The sequence below is a fragment of the Sparus aurata genome, chromosome 7, assembly GCF_900880675.1.
Source record: "Sparus aurata chromosome 7, fSpaAur1.1, whole genome shotgun sequence".
In the NCBI taxonomy this organism is placed as follows: Eukaryota; Metazoa; Chordata; class Actinopteri; order Spariformes; family Sparidae; genus Sparus; species Sparus aurata.
Window position 1 is genome coordinate 5,935,990 of NC_044193.1, and position 17,373 is coordinate 5,953,362.

At 44.2% G+C, this 17,373-nt stretch overlaps 1 protein-coding gene across 1 annotated transcript in view; it reads right to left on the bottom strand.

The window, feature by feature from the left end:
- hspg2 (heparan sulfate proteoglycan 2) overlaps positions 1–17,373 on the bottom strand; it is a 100,640-nt gene that overhangs the window by 16,748 nt on the left and 66,519 nt on the right. The window contains exons 39-60 of the mRNA XM_030422906.1: positions 17,033–17,116; positions 15,566–15,658; positions 15,389–15,481; positions 15,014–15,244; positions 14,806–14,919; positions 14,587–14,714; positions 14,010–14,096; positions 13,804–13,862; positions 12,851–13,015; positions 12,556–12,666; positions 11,877–11,977; positions 11,326–11,506; positions 8,798–8,857; positions 6,340–6,462; positions 6,089–6,241; positions 5,242–5,402; positions 4,902–4,979; positions 3,101–3,236; positions 2,485–2,636; positions 1,567–1,711; positions 864–1,007; positions 27–161 (exon numbers count right to left, since the gene is read on the bottom strand). Coding sequence (XP_030278766.1) covers positions 27–161; positions 864–1,007; positions 1,567–1,711; positions 2,485–2,636; positions 3,101–3,236; positions 4,902–4,979; positions 5,242–5,402; positions 6,089–6,241; positions 6,340–6,462; positions 8,798–8,857; positions 11,326–11,506; positions 11,877–11,977; positions 12,556–12,666; positions 12,851–13,015; positions 13,804–13,862; positions 14,010–14,096; positions 14,587–14,714; positions 14,806–14,919; positions 15,014–15,244; positions 15,389–15,481; positions 15,566–15,658; positions 17,033–17,116 — 2,734 coding nt within the window. The remainder of the gene's footprint in view (positions 1–26; positions 162–863; positions 1,008–1,566; positions 1,712–2,484; positions 2,637–3,100; positions 3,237–4,901; positions 4,980–5,241; positions 5,403–6,088; positions 6,242–6,339; positions 6,463–8,797; positions 8,858–11,325; positions 11,507–11,876; positions 11,978–12,555; positions 12,667–12,850; positions 13,016–13,803; positions 13,863–14,009; positions 14,097–14,586; positions 14,715–14,805; positions 14,920–15,013; positions 15,245–15,388; positions 15,482–15,565; positions 15,659–17,032; positions 17,117–17,373) is intronic.

Sequence of the window (17,373 nt, forward strand, 5' to 3'; positions counted from 1 at the left end):
TACACGCTGATATATATGTGGCGTACCTTTGACAATCAAGGACACGATGGTGTGGGTGATGCCGAACGGGTTGCTGGCAACGCAACGGTAGGCGCCGTGGTTCATAGAGCGAACAGTGGAGATGGTTATGACAGAGCCGTCGGGGCTGACTTTAACGTTATCTGCAGAGGAGAAGAACAAATTAAACATGTGATCTGCTGAGAACTCTGCAATTTAAAGGGACAGAGATTGCATTCATGAAATGAATGGACAAACAGCAGTATAATGTCTTTTGTGGCCCTGAAGGGAGCTTTCTGAAGTTAAAGAATAACCTGAATGATGCCACGAGGGTTGATTCAACATGTGCGTTAGACTTTGTTCAACAGAAAGTCTGCATTTCAAACTGGAGATGTGAGTTTTAAAAGACGGTGGCAGGCGTATTATGGAAGATGTTATTCAGCTAAATCATGGGAAGCGTGTATGGTCCGGTCTGTTTTCAGCTAATAGGTTTCAGTAAGAGCAAAACTGAATCACTGGAGAAGCTCTTTAAGAGTAGAGAACAATTCAAGACATATTCACAATGACTGGTGTGAAGTGGAAGAAAAATGTCATTAGGGAAGTTTAGGTCAAATGAGATTGGAAAAAATATGACTGGATACAACACACACACTTCATTTATTTACTGAACACCCCCAAAGCACTGACATGTCACGGCAGACTTGAGAAAAAGAGAGTTTTTAAATTAGTCAATAAATGAAGTAACAGACGAGTAGTTCATGGGTGGATTGCAGCTGCAATTGCTTGTAAATAATGACATCATTAAAATCAGAACTCATTAAGCAGCTTTACTCCTCAGTGTGTGTGTGTGTGTGTGTGGTTATTACCTGGCAGCGGCTGGTTGCTGGCCAGTTTCCACTCCAGTCTGACAGGCTGGGCTCCGCTGTACACCCTGCACCTGAAGCTGGCCGACTCCCCCACACGCACTGCAGCACTGTGGGGCTCAATGGCGATGATTGGACTCTGAAGACCTGCGGGGCAGAAACCAGCGGTTTGGGCTCCGCACAGACTCAATTTGGACATTTCTGTTCACGATCTCACTTCATTTAGCTGACTTATTCCTCACAGAAACACGAAGTAACAAATTGCTATTCAATGTGGCTGTGAGCTTCACTGGCAGGCGGTTAAGGAGCTCAAACATCGCCGAAGTCCAGGAAGGAGCGACTTGAGGATGAGATCATGGGACAGTAGCGAGGGAAAATCGCTCAATCTGAGGTCACACTGGGCTCCGCTGGAAAGCGCGGCTGGAAAGTTCATTCATGAAGTGAGGCAGTGTTAGTGTGACAACAACACCCTGCCATGTAATGCCTCGCACTAACGCTGCCAAGTGTAATTTCCTCTGTGAGAAAGTATGACTGTCAAGTTTAATCAGACGGACATCAAACAGATCCGAGTACAGCGGGAAAAATTTGAAAAGAAAGATTAAATGTCTCTGTTCCAAATATGAAATAAAAACCAATCTTTATTCATTTATCTACAAAGAAAGTACTACACCGCCTGTGTGATACCTACAAGCGTTGACTAACTTACGCGAAGAAGATGACGTCACAGACACGGAGACAGAGGCCTGGTGGACATGAGATCCTGGGTTTCCGGGGTTGCCCTGCACCCGACAGATATACTCCCCGGAGTCCTCTGGAGAGGCGGACAGGATACGCAGCTGACTGCCCAGAACCTGCAGACAGCAGACCGGAAGTCATTTTCATCCTTCAGTCATTTCAATATGTGATCTGATTCTTCATCTTCTGGGTTGTTTTTGGTACCTTTATTGGATAGAACAAAGGGAAAAGGGGGAGAGAGGGGACTTCATGCAGGACTAATGCGAAGGACTCAGCCTGTTACACTTGGGGTACACACTCTACCAGGTGAGCTACCAGGGCAGCCCACATCCAATTCCCCTTCTAATACTACTCCATTTTTACTGGCAAGTCATATTGAGTAATGTAAGACTACAGTAATACCCCTAGTATTGCCAATAAAAAATAATATGAATATGGTATTAAAGGCTAAAATATGAAAGTTCCCTGGGAAAGAGAGTTGATTGAGTCTCATCCCCATATCGTCAAACACTGAGACTTTGTTGGCAGCTCGGGTCGAGACTCAACAACCAACTATATTTCTCCAGGATGTTATATTTAATTGCGTTAACATTTTTCCTTAAAAAAATACTCGTACAAAAACAATCCCTCTCAATCGTAATTCATGGCGGCGTCTTGAAGGACCCTGCCCTCTGCCTGTTCTTCTTGTTTAGGACATTTCTTTTGGTGATTCTGCAGAAAGACTTTGGACGTAAGGGTTCGGGTTAGCATTGGCATTTTAAGATATAAAAAAGAAACTCCATTACAATCAGCGGTCTTGCACTTTTGATTGATGAGTTCGCAAACAGCAACCGACAAATCCTGCAGAGTCTGCCTCTGAGAACTAGCTTCTGGATCTTCATTTGATTACCTGGTGGTTAGAGGAGAGGCGGCCACTGGCTCTCGTCCAGGTGACTTGGGGAGGAGGATTTCCGGGGGCGAAGCAGTTGAGCTCCAGACTTTGGCCTTCCTGGACGTCAGCTATAGACGGCTGGATGCTGACCACTGAAGAGCTCTGTTCCGCTGCAGGAACAAAGACAGATGCACCACATGTGGCCTTACAGGAAGTACTGATCATTCCATGTGAAGATATGGGAGAGGAATTTTGTTTTTTTTGCTTTCTGGTTTGATTATTTCTTGCTGTTTAGCTTAAAAGAAAACAGAAGGTTTAACCTGATTTGACCTTTGTTGACATTGTGCCAAGCTTGTCCAGGAAAGTAACACAATTCTCTATATTTGTAGTTTGTTATGAAGTGGTATTCACTGTATATATGCATATATATCTGCTCTTTTATTCATTACTATTATTATTATAATAACGATGACAATGTAACTATGTCAAAATAAGTGTTACAAAGTCAGTACATCCCCGAGAACAGAAATTATCCAAGAAACTTGGTAAAAAAAGACAAAACCAAACAACAAAACCAAACACAACACTGCGTCCTCTGAACCAATTAACAAATAAATCCTGAGCCGATTCTCACCTTTGTGCACAGTGACTTTAATGGGAGCACTATTTGAGCCAATGCTGTTGCTACCAACACACATGTAGGTGCCCGCGTCGGACATCTTGATGTTGGGGATGAGCAGCGTGCCGATGTCGGTGCGATCCATGCGGGCCTGAAGGAGACACACCAACAAGTGAGGAGATTAAAAACGTATCTCTGTGACACCGCCTTATGACTGACATGATATACAGTAAGTACACTAAAGTCTGACATTTGCAGAGATATGATTTTAATAATATTTGCATCATGAAAACACAAATAACTCATACAGTATACTGAAGACAAATACATCACTTACCTGTCTCCCGTCTCTTGACACAACACAAATATGACATCATCAGGACATTACTAGCTAATAGCGACACAAAAGCACTACAGCGCAGATCTTTAGGACAAGACAAGTGTTGTTATTGCTACAGTTCAGTCTTTCTGCAAAATGGATTTGGATTCATGATCTCCATGACACTCTACTTTGTACCTACGACTGTGTACAAAGTAGTGTCGACGCCTCTACCATGATCGATGGGGTTATGATTTGTTAATATACATCATGATCAGTGATAATCAAATGACTACGCTATCATCTTTATTCTACATAAAGATTGATGATTGATGATTTAAAACATGGTGAAGAAAATTAGGCGAGTTAGAATGGACAGCTTGTGGCACACTGAATTGATTGGATAGAGAATTACCAAGCAGTTCTCAGCTGTAAAATCAGGGAATGATCCCTAACCAGTACCCTGGGAGTCAAAATACAATAATGATATACTTCAGAGCAAATATCAAGTAAGAGCCAAAACCCTACATCACTTTCATCACCCGTATTTAAGACCTCTCATGACTTTCTGGCTCGTGAGGAAACAACAACTGGACTTTGTTTGTACACTACTCCACATGGCGGTCGGGGGCCCAACAAGGCTGAAAATGAGCTTTCATAAAGTTTGGAAACACCTCAGAGGGGAGGGGAATCAGGAGGGGAGGGTCTGGGGTGGGATTACTGTATCCGGGGGGTGTCGGGGCATCCATGGACAAAGCTGCTTAGCTCCGGCCCAGTCAACCGTAAGGGAGGCTAAACCGAGCAGTGGCTGAGGCGGGCCCTGGCTCAATGTGTGTCTGAACCCATTGACGAGTTTTCAAAGCAAGCCGTTTGCTAGAGCATACAGAATTTCTGCGTGGTCGCACGGCAGAGCCCGGCTCCCCCTGGGAAAGGCTGACACAACGCAGTGGCTCTCTGAGGCAGAACTAAACAGGCCCCGGAGCCCTCATCGAGCCGAGGAGGGCTGTGCAGAAACCAGACTAACACAATACCACTCTGGGCAGGGGAGGGGGCAGCCGGCCGCGCCTGGCACGGAGCAAAATATGTCTGAAATACCTACAGTACCTACTGTATACTCAGTCCTGTTAATACACTCAATGGAATGATGAGGGTCAACTGGGTGCTGAGAGCCCAAACACGTCAGGGGTGGCATGATGTGGACAGCACATGACAAAAAAGACTATGGAACACTTCAATTAAACGCAACATAAAAACATGTACCGCATGCAAGTACATTGAAAAGTCAACCAGACCCAGCAAGTTGGTTTTAATGTGTTTGGCAGCAGCTCTAAAGGGACTTAGTGAGCAGCTGTGGTAAATTAATGGGATTTACAGGGTGTGAATCAAGGACACGTTTGATCATGCACTTAGTCGACAATATGTGAAGACGAGGTCAGTAGAGGACAAGTGATGTGAACTACGAGACAGGACAGACAGACAGTGGACAGATGGACAGACCTGCAGCTCCTCAATACGTCTCTGTAACACATCGACACTGTTGCTTTTAAACTGATGGAAACCGTGAGAGGGAATGGCCTGAGCAAACGTCAGAACAGGGTGGGATCAAAAAAAAAACACAAAGGAGGGGAAGGAGACAAACAGAAGGGAGGGAAAAATAAAGGTAAATGTCAAAATGCGGAAACAGTCGTAAAAACTGACACAGTATGATGAAATACCATCGGCAGCGAACACACCTTGGAGTGCAAGATGAGGATACGGCACAGCAGAATGTGAATACAGTTTCAATCAATCCACGTTAAAGTCATCACTCAGACGCTGAGACGGCAGGAGGGCTCACCTGTGGAGGGATCTGTCCTCCGTTTTTCAGCCAGGTGAGCTTGGGGGTGGGCGATCCTGACGCTCGGCAGTACAACCTCAAAGTGTCACCTTCGTGGACTCCAATATTTTGGGGACTGACTTGGACTTGGGGCTGGCTGCCTATGCCACTCGGGTTAGTCTCTGACCAAAAGAATGCATTGTGATCAGTCAAACTCAAAATATATATTGTTTACTTCTATATATAGTATGTATGTATGTTTCTAGTATTTGAGTGATAAGGAGAAGCGAAGGACAAGTTTCTTTACATCAACAAAATGTTTACTTTGTCTGACGTGTTTCAATTGTCATATGATTTCAACTAGTGTACCAAAATTTTCTTCTGACTTGTTTTTGCGACTTCAAGAATTCATGTGAATTTACGGAAACAAAATGTTTTACCATGTTTCGACAGCACATGAAAATGTACAAACAGCACATCAGAGTTTTAAAATCTGGAGTCTAGTCTTAGCAATGATGGGTTGTCCAGGGCTGGCAGGGGGAACCGCCATAGTGATGTAGTAGGCTACAGCAGCTAGAAGCATGGGAGCGGCTATGTCGACAGTATTTGTGAAATTACTGTCACTGTCAGAAGAGGGAGACAAGTTCAATAACTCCCTGAAGACTACCTAAGCTTAACCACAACCACTTCATTCTAACTCCAACACTGAACCCAAACCATAAACCATTACACAGAATCATTTGCATTGGGGGGGACAATAATTTGGAGAGGAGGTCCCCACAAGGGATGGGGGTCCCCGCAACGAAGGTGTGTTAACATGTTCACAACGTGCAATATATTTTCACGCACGCATAAACACTAAACGTACTTTGGACAAAGAGAGAAACCCGCGCTGTGTGCTCCCCATGAGTGTTCAGGGCTTTGCAGGTGTAATCTCCCTCATCAGCTGGGTCCACTGCTGTGAAGGTCAGTACGCCGCCTCGTATCACAGCTCTGGGACTCATTCTGTTCCCTGGACCTCCTGTAAAGGGGGAATTTTTGTATACCAGCTGGTAAATTTTACGCAACTTTGTTCTGCACTAGAAATTATACAACAGGATACAGAGACACCGGTCATACCGATCCATTCAATGGCAGGGGTCGGGTTTCCAGTCACTGTGCAGCGGAACTCTGCCCGCTGGCCCTGCTGGACATTCAGCACTGATGGTGCGATGGTGGCCACGGGCTGGGCCCCCTCTGCAGCTACAGGAGGAGACACATCAGTCAAACACAACTCAAAATGGAGAGTGAGACGTCTCAGAGGCAGGTGGAGAAGTAAAGCATGATAAAGCAGACCAGTGTGGTGGGGGGAATGGAATATGAAACCTTGTCTGGTGTCTACAACCCCAGCTTGGTCATTATATGAAGCTGTGGGAATGCTTCTGATTACAATGAATTGATTAGACTGAGAGAGAGAGAGTATGACGGTCTCTGCCCCTGCCCCCACCCTCACCCTTGGCAGTCTAGATCCTCAGAGTAGACGAAACAGATGAGATGTGGCAGGCAGACCTTGGCATGGCCTCTGGGCACATTGCTGTGCCAGTTTGGCTGGCTGCTAGATCAATCCCGTATGATTCCAGAGTGACAGAGCAATAGAAAGGCCTCTTTCAGTGGGGAGGGAGGAGTATGAGGCTGTCAAAGCAGGCGGAAAACCCCTGGGACAGTTGTAGCCCGGGTGGAGCTTTGACTCTCTGACCTTGGTGACACAAGTACTCCAGGGCAGAGAAGTTTCATTGGACTGACTCTAGATGGGTTTTGTATAGATCTATGGTAGGATCAGTGCACCAGGAGATGAAACTTCAAGGGCAGATTTACCCACATTAAGAGAAAAAAAACATAATTTCTCACTTTACTACCTCAAGTGGTATCCATCCGATTTTATAGTTTTGGTTTTTATCTGTTCAGTTCTTCACATATATGTTTGTGAGTGCCATGAATGAGTAATGAGCAACATTTATTCCAGTACAGTACTGCACTGAGAGAAATATGTGCACATTAAATAAAATACTATATTTTGGATTATTTTGAACAAAACAGACACAAAAAACAAAAGCTGTGAAACAAGCGTCTCTTTCCCTTCAGTCATTTCTTAGAATCACCAATCGCAGGTTCCACGGCAGCATGCGGCCTCCTCGAGGACTCTCTGCCAATTTTTATTTATCATTACTTGCCAATTTGAAGCAAATCTGTGTTACATGAACGGTAAAAATACACTGATTATGACGGCACACTTCACATTTGATGGAAATCTGTCTGCAGGTGGAGCTCTTGCATCCTTGTGTACTGCGCAGTGCTACTTTGAGCTAAATTCTAAGCAGGTAATGTTGACCATGTTCACCATCCTAGTTCAGCGTGTTAGCATGCTAAGATTTGCACTACACAAAGCGCAGCTAAGGTTGATATGAATGTTTTGCAAGCAAGTATTAGACAAAAACTTCTCCACATGGCGGAGCTAGATGCAAGTTAAGTGGTCAACAAAGTTAATGAATATCTGTACATCATTTTTTTGCCATTTCACGTAATTGAGGTTCGGAACTAAAAGTAGCTCACTGGCTGGATACCACAAGAGATAAGGGGGGAAATATGTATTCTTTGACTTTGGATGTTTGGAATCCTCTGACATGTATGCAATATAGTTTGATTTCCATTAACTGTTGCATAGAGTTCACCTCCATCTTTGTGACACACTGAAACTAAAACTAGGCCTCTCACAAGTTTGCTATCCACATTCAGCTCTGATGTAATGAGGTTGTGATGGGATGTATTTAAGCACAGTATGATGTTTGAAGCCCAGATGACAGCTCCTTCCCAAGTATAGCATGTTTCCTGAGGAGAAAAAGGAAAGCGCAGAGAGACAGAAATAGAAGGGACATCTCTTGTCTCTGAATGTGGAGACAATGTCACCAAGGAAATAGAATTTAGCACGTAGCTCCAGATTTTAAATAACTTAAAGGCCCAATCATCCAGTGATAAAGAATAAAAGATCACTGCATTCATTTAAAGTGACTTTTTCATAGTGTATCAACATGTTTTTGTCCAATTAAGAGGAACATTTGCCAAAAGGATTATATTTAAAATTTTTACAGTAAGGCTTATCCTTACTGTAAAACACTGATTGTGATCTTTTTAGCGGTGGAAACTTGACTCGACATTCACGAGGAGTTGCCCGTAAGAATGAACATGCACCTTTTCCTGCAGTGATGGACCCCAATGAACCCAAAGAGCCAGGTAGGAGCCGGTAAGGCTCATGTACAATCCAAGCATGGACTCTTTAAACAAGGACAGAGACGTGATAACGTAGATATACTGAAAATAGAAATTCATCTTTAGATCTAAGTCGAGCTAAAGATGCTTATAGGACAGCACTGATGTTCTGGGCTGTCGTGCGCGACTGCTGCTTGGTTGATTGTACATGGGCGCTACCAGGACACCTTTATATCCATGCTGCTGAAGATGAGTGCATGCATGACACAGGGAAGGAGAGGCCGGTCTCTTCAAGGAGCCCGGCAGAGAGGAAACCATGCCCATGCGGACTTACGCTTTCTGTGTCCTTCAAACATTTCATAGGCTGTGTAAAACATCTGAGTCTGTGAGGCCTCTGGAGTTGCGGGAGGAAGGAAGGAAGGAAGGGAGGGAGGGGGGAGGGGACAGGTAAACTGACAAGTCAGGTTACACGGTAACAGCAGTTTACCTCCCAACTCCCCAGAGAAACTTATCCGTCTCCGAACGTTGGCCGCCGTTGTTTTGTCCAATTGATTCCAAAAAGAAGCACACACGTAAAAAAAAAATAATAATAACTTGAATTAAACTGGCACCAACTTTAATTTTCAGTTCGGCCAATGATCCGCTTTCCTACTTGCTTCATTATTTATTTTAGTCCTGGTTGTTGGTGCCATTTAATTAACAGTTCTGAGCATTCGGTTCTCACACTTACCTGAGAGGAAGAACACCGCGAATTGAACTGATGTCGCTTCAAATGACCGCTTGTATCAATTCATGCTTATCTCACACTTAACACCAAAACCAAAGAAAACAACAAATCTCCAAAAAATGCTTTGAATTTCAAATCGAGACACACAAACACACACATACACTGAGATATCATGACTGTTCAGCAGCACATGGAGCGATGAAGTGATGCAGGGTAGCCACACATGAGACATGCAGGTTAGTAGCGAGAAGCAGTTTAAAACATTGCGACACTGTCAGCTAAAAAAAAAAAAAAAAAAAGCTGCCATACAGCTTGTGGTTATCCTGCGCTGGTCAAGATAATACTCAAATCAGCCCCATCCATGAATTAGCAAATCACTTTGATCAATTATTGTTATTTTAATCAATTTTTTCTCTTTTTCACAAAATATTTTCACAGTTAAGATAAATACATTACAATGTGACACGTGTACATTACATCAGTTTGGTATTCTTAATAAAGAAATGTTTTTTTTTTAAATGGATAAAATCTGTACAGAAGCACCTTTGGGTATAACCTTTTGCAATCATGTAGCCTTTGAGTCATGAATGAACACATACAAAAATAATGCAGCGATTGTAAAGTAATTCAGGGTTAAAAAAAAATAAAAAAACTGAAGACGTTTTAAGTGTGACCTGTGGTTGTTGAGTTGTAAGATGTTCTCAGAGGTGTATAAAAATACTTTTCTTATAAAAACACTTGAAATTGCCTAAATGTAAACACACAACATGCAAGGTAACTGCATTCACATGGCCAATTCCTTTGAAAATATAAAAAAAAAAAAAAAAAAAGAAAAGAAGTTCTAATAATTCTGATATATTTGATTTCATGGAGACATTTCAGGTTAACATATTTCAGTCGATCAAACAAGAAGATGTGCCAAAAACATGGACATGATGTAAATAAAAAAAGACCATAATATACAATCGTAGATGATTATTGACAAAAATATGATTAAAACAACATTTTCCCTCTTTTTCTTCTGCATTTCAAGTCAGCTCTCGAACACTTTTACCAACTAGGTCTGACAGGAGACGACTGATACAAACAAAACCTACTTTTGCCGACACTAAAGGAATGAAGGAGTGATATTACAGCAGTATAACAGCATGTTAGGAAAGTGAATTCAGCCACAGGTGTAGCCACAGGCTGATAGCACCGTTTTTGTTCGTTGACATCCATCATCATCATCAGGATGATGAATTAAACAGCAGACAGTAATTTAAGGAGGGAATACTGCACGGAGTGGAACAACACAAAACAATCAGTGGTATTGGGGGCTCGTCCTATTTCTCCTCTCTTCCAGCGACACTGAAGTCCTCTTTGAACGCCAGTCGCAGAGCCACTAAGCACCAATCGTGGCATCCACATTCCTCCTCATCATTAAACACTACAGCTCGGGCGGGAAGGGGCCCCCGGGAGCCCAAAGACACCAGAATCCAGCACCCTGCGTGTGAAACCTCTAACAGCAGAAAAAACCAGCGACTCCACCAGTGATCGAGAAGCAACCACACCACCACCGATTAATACAAAAAAATAAAAAATTTAACAAGGAAAGAAAAATCTGCAGTAGCTTTAATAAGTGTTGGCAGGAAGCATTAACCCCAAAAAAATCACTAAGAGTGCTCCTTTGGCTGAAGTTTTGCGAATGCGTCATGAATTGAGTGCCCGTTAGTTTAAGTCTAAAACTGCATACTTGACCCCGCATGTTATCTGGAGAATTTTAACCCACAAGCTGTATTTCTTCATTTAAAGTCCAGGAAAAACCACTGAGTAAAGACGTACAAGACAGCGAGTTAAAAAAAAAAAAAAAAAAGGCAGTAAGAAGAGCTGGCGGTACGATAATGAGACATGTTGGTTTAAGCAGCAGAGGGCAAAAGCGTTGGGAGTTAGATCTGCAAGCCTATTATGCTGTTAACCAGGAGCTGAGTGTTTACAGTGCATGATGAGAGATGCAGTAAAACAGGGAAGCATGCGCCACTGCAAGCCGGAAGAGGGGTTGGGGACGGGGATGGGACGGGACGACTACAGGTGCCGGAGCTGGTCGGGTAGCAGGGAGTGATGGGTAATGGAATGCGGTGCCGAGGATCACGAACCTGGCACGTAGAGGATGGCGTTGCCCTCGTCCATGGCAAACATATTTGAGCCCGTGCAAACATAGACGCCCGCGTCTTCGGGCTGGACGTTCTGAATTGTCAGGATGCCGTTAAAGTCCATGGCCCGGTTGGGCAGCTTCCCGTTACCCATGCGGGTCCAGACGAGGGTGTAGGCTGGTGACTGTGGAGGTAGGGAGCAGATGAGCACACAGAAATGACAAGAAGCATGCAAACCCAAACGCTTGTTTGGGCTTCTCCTCTGATCCTCTACCTAGCAATGCGTTTTAATAAGAGGTTATGTTGAGATGTCTCCCTTTTAACAGAGCCAGGCTAGCTGTTTCCCCTTGTTAGCAGTCTTTATGGTAAGCTAAGCTAGCCTGTTTCTGGCACCGTCTCCAAATTTAACAGATGTTATTGGCAGCAGCCTTCTTGTCTGGTGGAAAAGTGAACAGGGTTTTCCCCAAAATGGTGAATTATTTCTATAAATGTGCACGTATTCCTAATCAAAAATAATAAAGTAAATCAACAACGATCATTGCGGCCGGTGTTACCTTGCTCTTTGCAGTGCAGATGAAGCTGACAGTGGACCCCACCCTGACAGTCTGGGCTTTGGGCTCCTCGACTGTCACCTCAATAGGCTTGGATTGGACATCTGGTGAAATGTGGAGACACAGTTTATATAAGTGAAACTGATCAACAGGATGCTGTAAAGAAAATCTAAAAAACTGCAATGTAAGTTTTTATGTTGGCAGAACCGGTGAACCATCTGCGTTGGTGTTATTTTTGCCAGCTTTTGTTTTCCACAGATGAAGTCAGGCGTGGAAGCTGATAAACTGCTGATGAACGTTTTAAAACGAAGCTGCTAATCAATCCCAGTCTGCTAAACATCAACTTCAATAACGAGTGATATCACAGAAGAAACTTTTTCCTATTCGCTATAAACGCTATAATAACCTTCTTGCAACATGAGGACATGGTAGCAGAATGTTTCGCTGGCTCTGTTACGCACACATCTTATCCCAGAACCTTCAAAACTCCAAAATACCAGGAATGAACCACACACACACACACACACACACACAGTCAGCTAAACTGAAGAATGACGTCTTACATAATCTGTTCATAAGCAAGCCCATGTGTGGAACGATGGATGGTATCTATTTAGTGTGGTGCAATAAACTGCACGAAGGAAAATCTTGTTTGCCTATACAGCAGCGAGGCGATACACACTTGTGACAACAATTTCGGCGCGGCTCCTGTTGGTGCTGCGCTGGTCTCTGCAGGTACAGACGTAGACGCCGGCGTCACTCGACTGGACGTTGGGGAAGTACAGCTCTGCTCCTGCACACACACATGAACAACAGGTGTCGCGTTCACGCTTGCAATGTGATCTTGTACGCGTATCGATATACGCAATTTGTGTATTCAGATCAGCTCGAGCAGAACTTTTTTTTAACCGTACTTCAAACCAAAATAAAGAGTGCAGAAATCATACTTGAATATGTGCATCAAGTGTGTGATGTACCTTGTCTGCGTCTGTCAGCGCCGCTGGAGATGGGCCGTCCGTCCTCTCTGGACCAGTAGAAATAGTGCGGAGGGCTGCCGGACACCTGACACCTGAGAGTCACAGAGCCTCCCTGGGAAGCGAGGACCCTCTCTGGATAAACCTTTACCACGAGGGAGGCCGCAGCTGCAAAGTGGAAAGGTCATAACAAACCCATCAGGGATACTCTCAGAATATCAATACAAATGGCATCAGAGCAGTATTTCACAAAACGAGCTCAGGCAGTAAGGCTGATTCCTTTTTTTTTGTCTCACAAACCAAAACTGGTCGCCTGGACACGACCCAGTGGTCACATGGTTGTAGCCGAACCTGGTCAGGAGTTTAGGTTTAAAGGAAAAGCTAGACTTTTTAGAAAATACACTTACTCACTTTCTACCTGAGAGTTAGATTACTATATCCACACCACTCTCATAACTGTCAATTAAATATGAAGCTATGGCTAGATTAGCATGGAGATCGGAAATGAGAACGCTGACTAATTCATATTTTATATCTGGTTTGTTTAATTCAGAAAAAAACAAAAAGGAAATTGTGCTTTTATGGAGGGTAATTTGCTATTTCTTGGCCAGGCAGCGTGACCTCCTGGAGTCTCTGCTGGCTGGCAGAAATACTTGCTGATGTCAAGAGTTTGCCAGGTTGCATTTCTGGATTTACAGCCGGTCACGAGATTGCATTGTCATTTAGCTAGATGCTAGCTGTTTACTTCCCATAATTCTCTTTGTGTATACTTCTAATAAACCTGCCTTTATTTTGCAGGAACATGAGTGTAGCTCGATGTTCAACTTAAGGCCAGACTTTAACAGTTACACCAGAAGTCACACGTCACTACTACAGCGGAAAACAAGCCTGCCATTTTTCTTATTTTCTGGCATGAACACGAGCGCTCGTGTTTCTAACGCCTAACGTAGCCTTACCATCGTATGGACGACACTTCTGTCTCTCCTGAGGGTTGCCAACATATCCGGGAGCACAACTGAAGATGCAGAAATGAGACATAACCGAAAAAGTTAGAGTTAAGTCGAAATTCTTGAAAATTGCAGTTCATCCTGTTTTGACATTAAGCACAACTATTTCCTTTTCCTTTTCTACCCTCATCGAGAGTTATATTAGGTTGTGTTACCGTTCACAGTACTGGCCGGTGTACCCAGGCTGACAGGCAGTACACTGGTAGCCTCCATTTCCAAGGCTCTCACAGGTTGGGGAGAACCTGGTAGAAAAAAAAAACCACACAGACAGGAAGCTATGTTACAGGGCAGAAACACGGTTCATTACCAACTGAACCGAGTAATTCAGTGTGACATTCCTCTTTTGCTGTGAATTGACTGGAAAGAAATCTTTCAAAGGCGATTTCATGCGTTTTCTGGAGTTTCCAGCATTGAATATTTTGAAGATTGAAGAAACCTGAATATGAAAAACTTGTGGATTTGCAGTAGAAATGTCTTCACTGTTCTTCAGTTTTTTGTTTTACTAAATCCTGACTTGAAGCTAGTGAGGACACACAATCAGATGATTTCAGTGTGGAAGTGAACACACGATATTTCATGTCGGTTGGTCCGAAAACGGAAATGGATCAAACTCCAGAATTTATGAGACAGTAGAATTTGCTGTAAACAGGGTAGAGTGGGCTGAACGCAGCGTTGTCTTGAGCTATAAATGGAGGTGGAATGTGAAGTCTTGCTATCTGTGCCAGGACTCACTGGTTGTCTGGGTCAGTGTGAGGGCAGGCGCAGGGCTGGCAGTCCTCCGGAGTGCCAACAGTGGAGTCACCGAAGAAGCCGGGCGCGCACTGCTCACAGAGCTCCCCCTGGGTGTTGTGCAGGCAGCTCTGGAGGGGGGGAACATATCGTGTTTAGAGATCTGTCCGTCCCATCAGGGTGCTATATATCAGTCACAACAAGTGCTTTAGTGCTTCATACCGTGCAGATGCCAGTCTCGGGGTGGCAGGAGTCAGAGTGGCCGTTGCACTCACAGAGCTCACAGTGGCCCAGGTACAAACCTCCTCCCGTGCGAGTATATCCAGCTGCACAGTCCTGAAAGATACATTATGATTTCGACAATGAAACGTCAATTAGGCGCAGCTCGCATGAAATGCTTCCAGCTGAGAGGTTCAGTACGAATCATTACCTGGCAAGAGAGTCCCTGGTATCCAGGTGGGCAGCGGCACTGCTCCACCTCGAGGGCCTGAGCCAAGCCGCTGTAGTTCGGCACCGCAACTTCCATGCTGATATCAAAGATGCTGGAGGACCGCATCTCAGTGGAGTAGGATGCTCGAATCAGGATGTCATCCAGATCAGCCAGAACCATCATCAGGTGCTCTCGGGTGGCGGGCATGCCATCGGGACGACGCCAGTTTTCCTGATAAACGAAATGAAAGCTTATCGTTGAATTTGGGGTATTTTTAAGGACCCGTGTGTCGGATTTTATAGCTTCTAGCAGTGCACTCACAGATCGTGGAAGAGCCCCTTCCACAGGCAGATGCCTGCTTTCTGTTCCACTCACCTCTTTGAAGACGACCTCAAACTGTTGAGTCTCTCTGCTGCCCTGCTGCCTCCTCTGCCACGGCTGACGAGCCACCAGAGTGATGTCGTTACCCTGCAGGGACAACACTGACATGTAAGTATGTCGCTACAAACACATACAACCCCGGCAGGAAACTGTGAATCAGAAGATACTCACAATAATCTGGACGTCGCCATCATCGAGAAGCGTTCCTCTTGGACCGGCCACATAGGAGATGGTGTATTTAAGCTTCCCGCCGTAAGAACCCACCTAAAACATGGTTGGTAAGAAAGAGGCTTTAGATCATTTGGAAGTTCAAAGAGTGCTGCAAACATTAATACCAGATGGTCACTGAGAGCGCCATAGTGTGCAGCTGCATCAAATCCGTTGCACTAGAGGGATGTGAAGGATCAAACTGCTTTTAAACGTGTGAGAGTTACCATGTTAACAGGATTTAGTTCACTTGTCATGGGGAGAACAACTAAGCCTGTGAAAACAGCTCCATAATGTCTTCTGTGCCCCTGGAGAGAGTTTTGAAAGTCTGAGAAAACAAAAGCTCAGTGATGTCATAACTATTTCATTAGGGTTACCTGAGCTTCGGATGAGGCTTACATTTTTTTTTTTAAATGGGTCTTGAATTACAAACTACAGGGTTCTACAGGGTTCTAATCAAGTCCAAACCCTTAAATGACATCACCCGTGGATCGGCGGACATGCGGGGTCAATTTTGAAGCCTCGAGTTTGGCATTACAGCTGTTGCAATCATTGGACAAAAGGGAGAAGCTGGGGTAGATCTGAGAATCTGAGGACCCCCTCTGACCCTCTAATTTACTCTAAATGGGACCATAATTTATAAAATGAACATCATGCTGTAGTAGAGAAGATTTGACACTATTGATTGGGACCATAAACTCATTCGGAAACTGTTCACTGAGGTGGTAAATCAAGTGAGAAGTAGGGTCATTTTCTCATAGGCTTATATACAATCAGACTTTGTTTTTGCAGTGAGTGTAGTCGCCCCCTGCTGGCTTTTACAAGAATGCAGGTTGAAGGCACCTAAATTGGCTTCACTTCTGTCATTATTTTTGCAGTCAGTGGTTCTCATGAGATACACTGTCCAGCTGAATTATTGGAATTGGAGGATCTTGGAGCTCGCGAGTAAAAGTCAGGATACCTAAGCCTTTGCTGCTTCAATTTCTTTTTTATTATTGAACTGTGAGCCCCCCATCCTTTGGAAGTGCTATACTGAGTCACTGAAGAAGCCCTCAAATAACACAGTATTTGCATTTTTAACCCTTTTCAAATTGAATGTTAGTGGTGAAAAAGATGAAAACTGAGAGCAGTGAGGAATGTTTGTAGTTTCTATTTCTAATTCTAATGTAGCATATGGAGTGTGTGTGGATTACGAACCAAAGAAATTACACTTGTCAACATGGTAACATGGCACAGGCGTCTTTTAGGAGGGTAGGGACAAAAAACAAAAAAGGGAATAGGGAGTGTGGACTGGATTAATGGGAGGATGATGATACGGGCTGAGGGGCAGAGGGGAGGATGGAGGATATGAAAGGTGCTGTATTTTCTGTGACCTCGAAGGGGTTGACTCGAGGTCAGGAAAGGACGTCACCCCAAAGTTTCCACCGTTACCTTATCCCCTGTGAACTGCGCTGGGAGCTGCCAGTAGAGCAGATCATCCTGGTGCAAGCTGAAACCTTTGTAGACCAGAGCGTACTGAGAGGAAGAGGAGGAAGGAGAGGCATGAGAAAATAAGCCGCAGATGGAGCGAGAGAGGCTGCGAGACTAAATCATAAGCAGGCAGAAAAGCAGTACAAGCAAGCAAGCATGCCAAAGTGTAAAACCCTACAGGAATCTCAGGACAAATGTGTCACGTAGAGTTAAACTCTTGTGCTATAGTAGGAGAGCTATTAAAGGCTCCGCTGACAGCTTGATAACAGCATAAAAAGTCCCACTGTGACTTGTCTGACAAG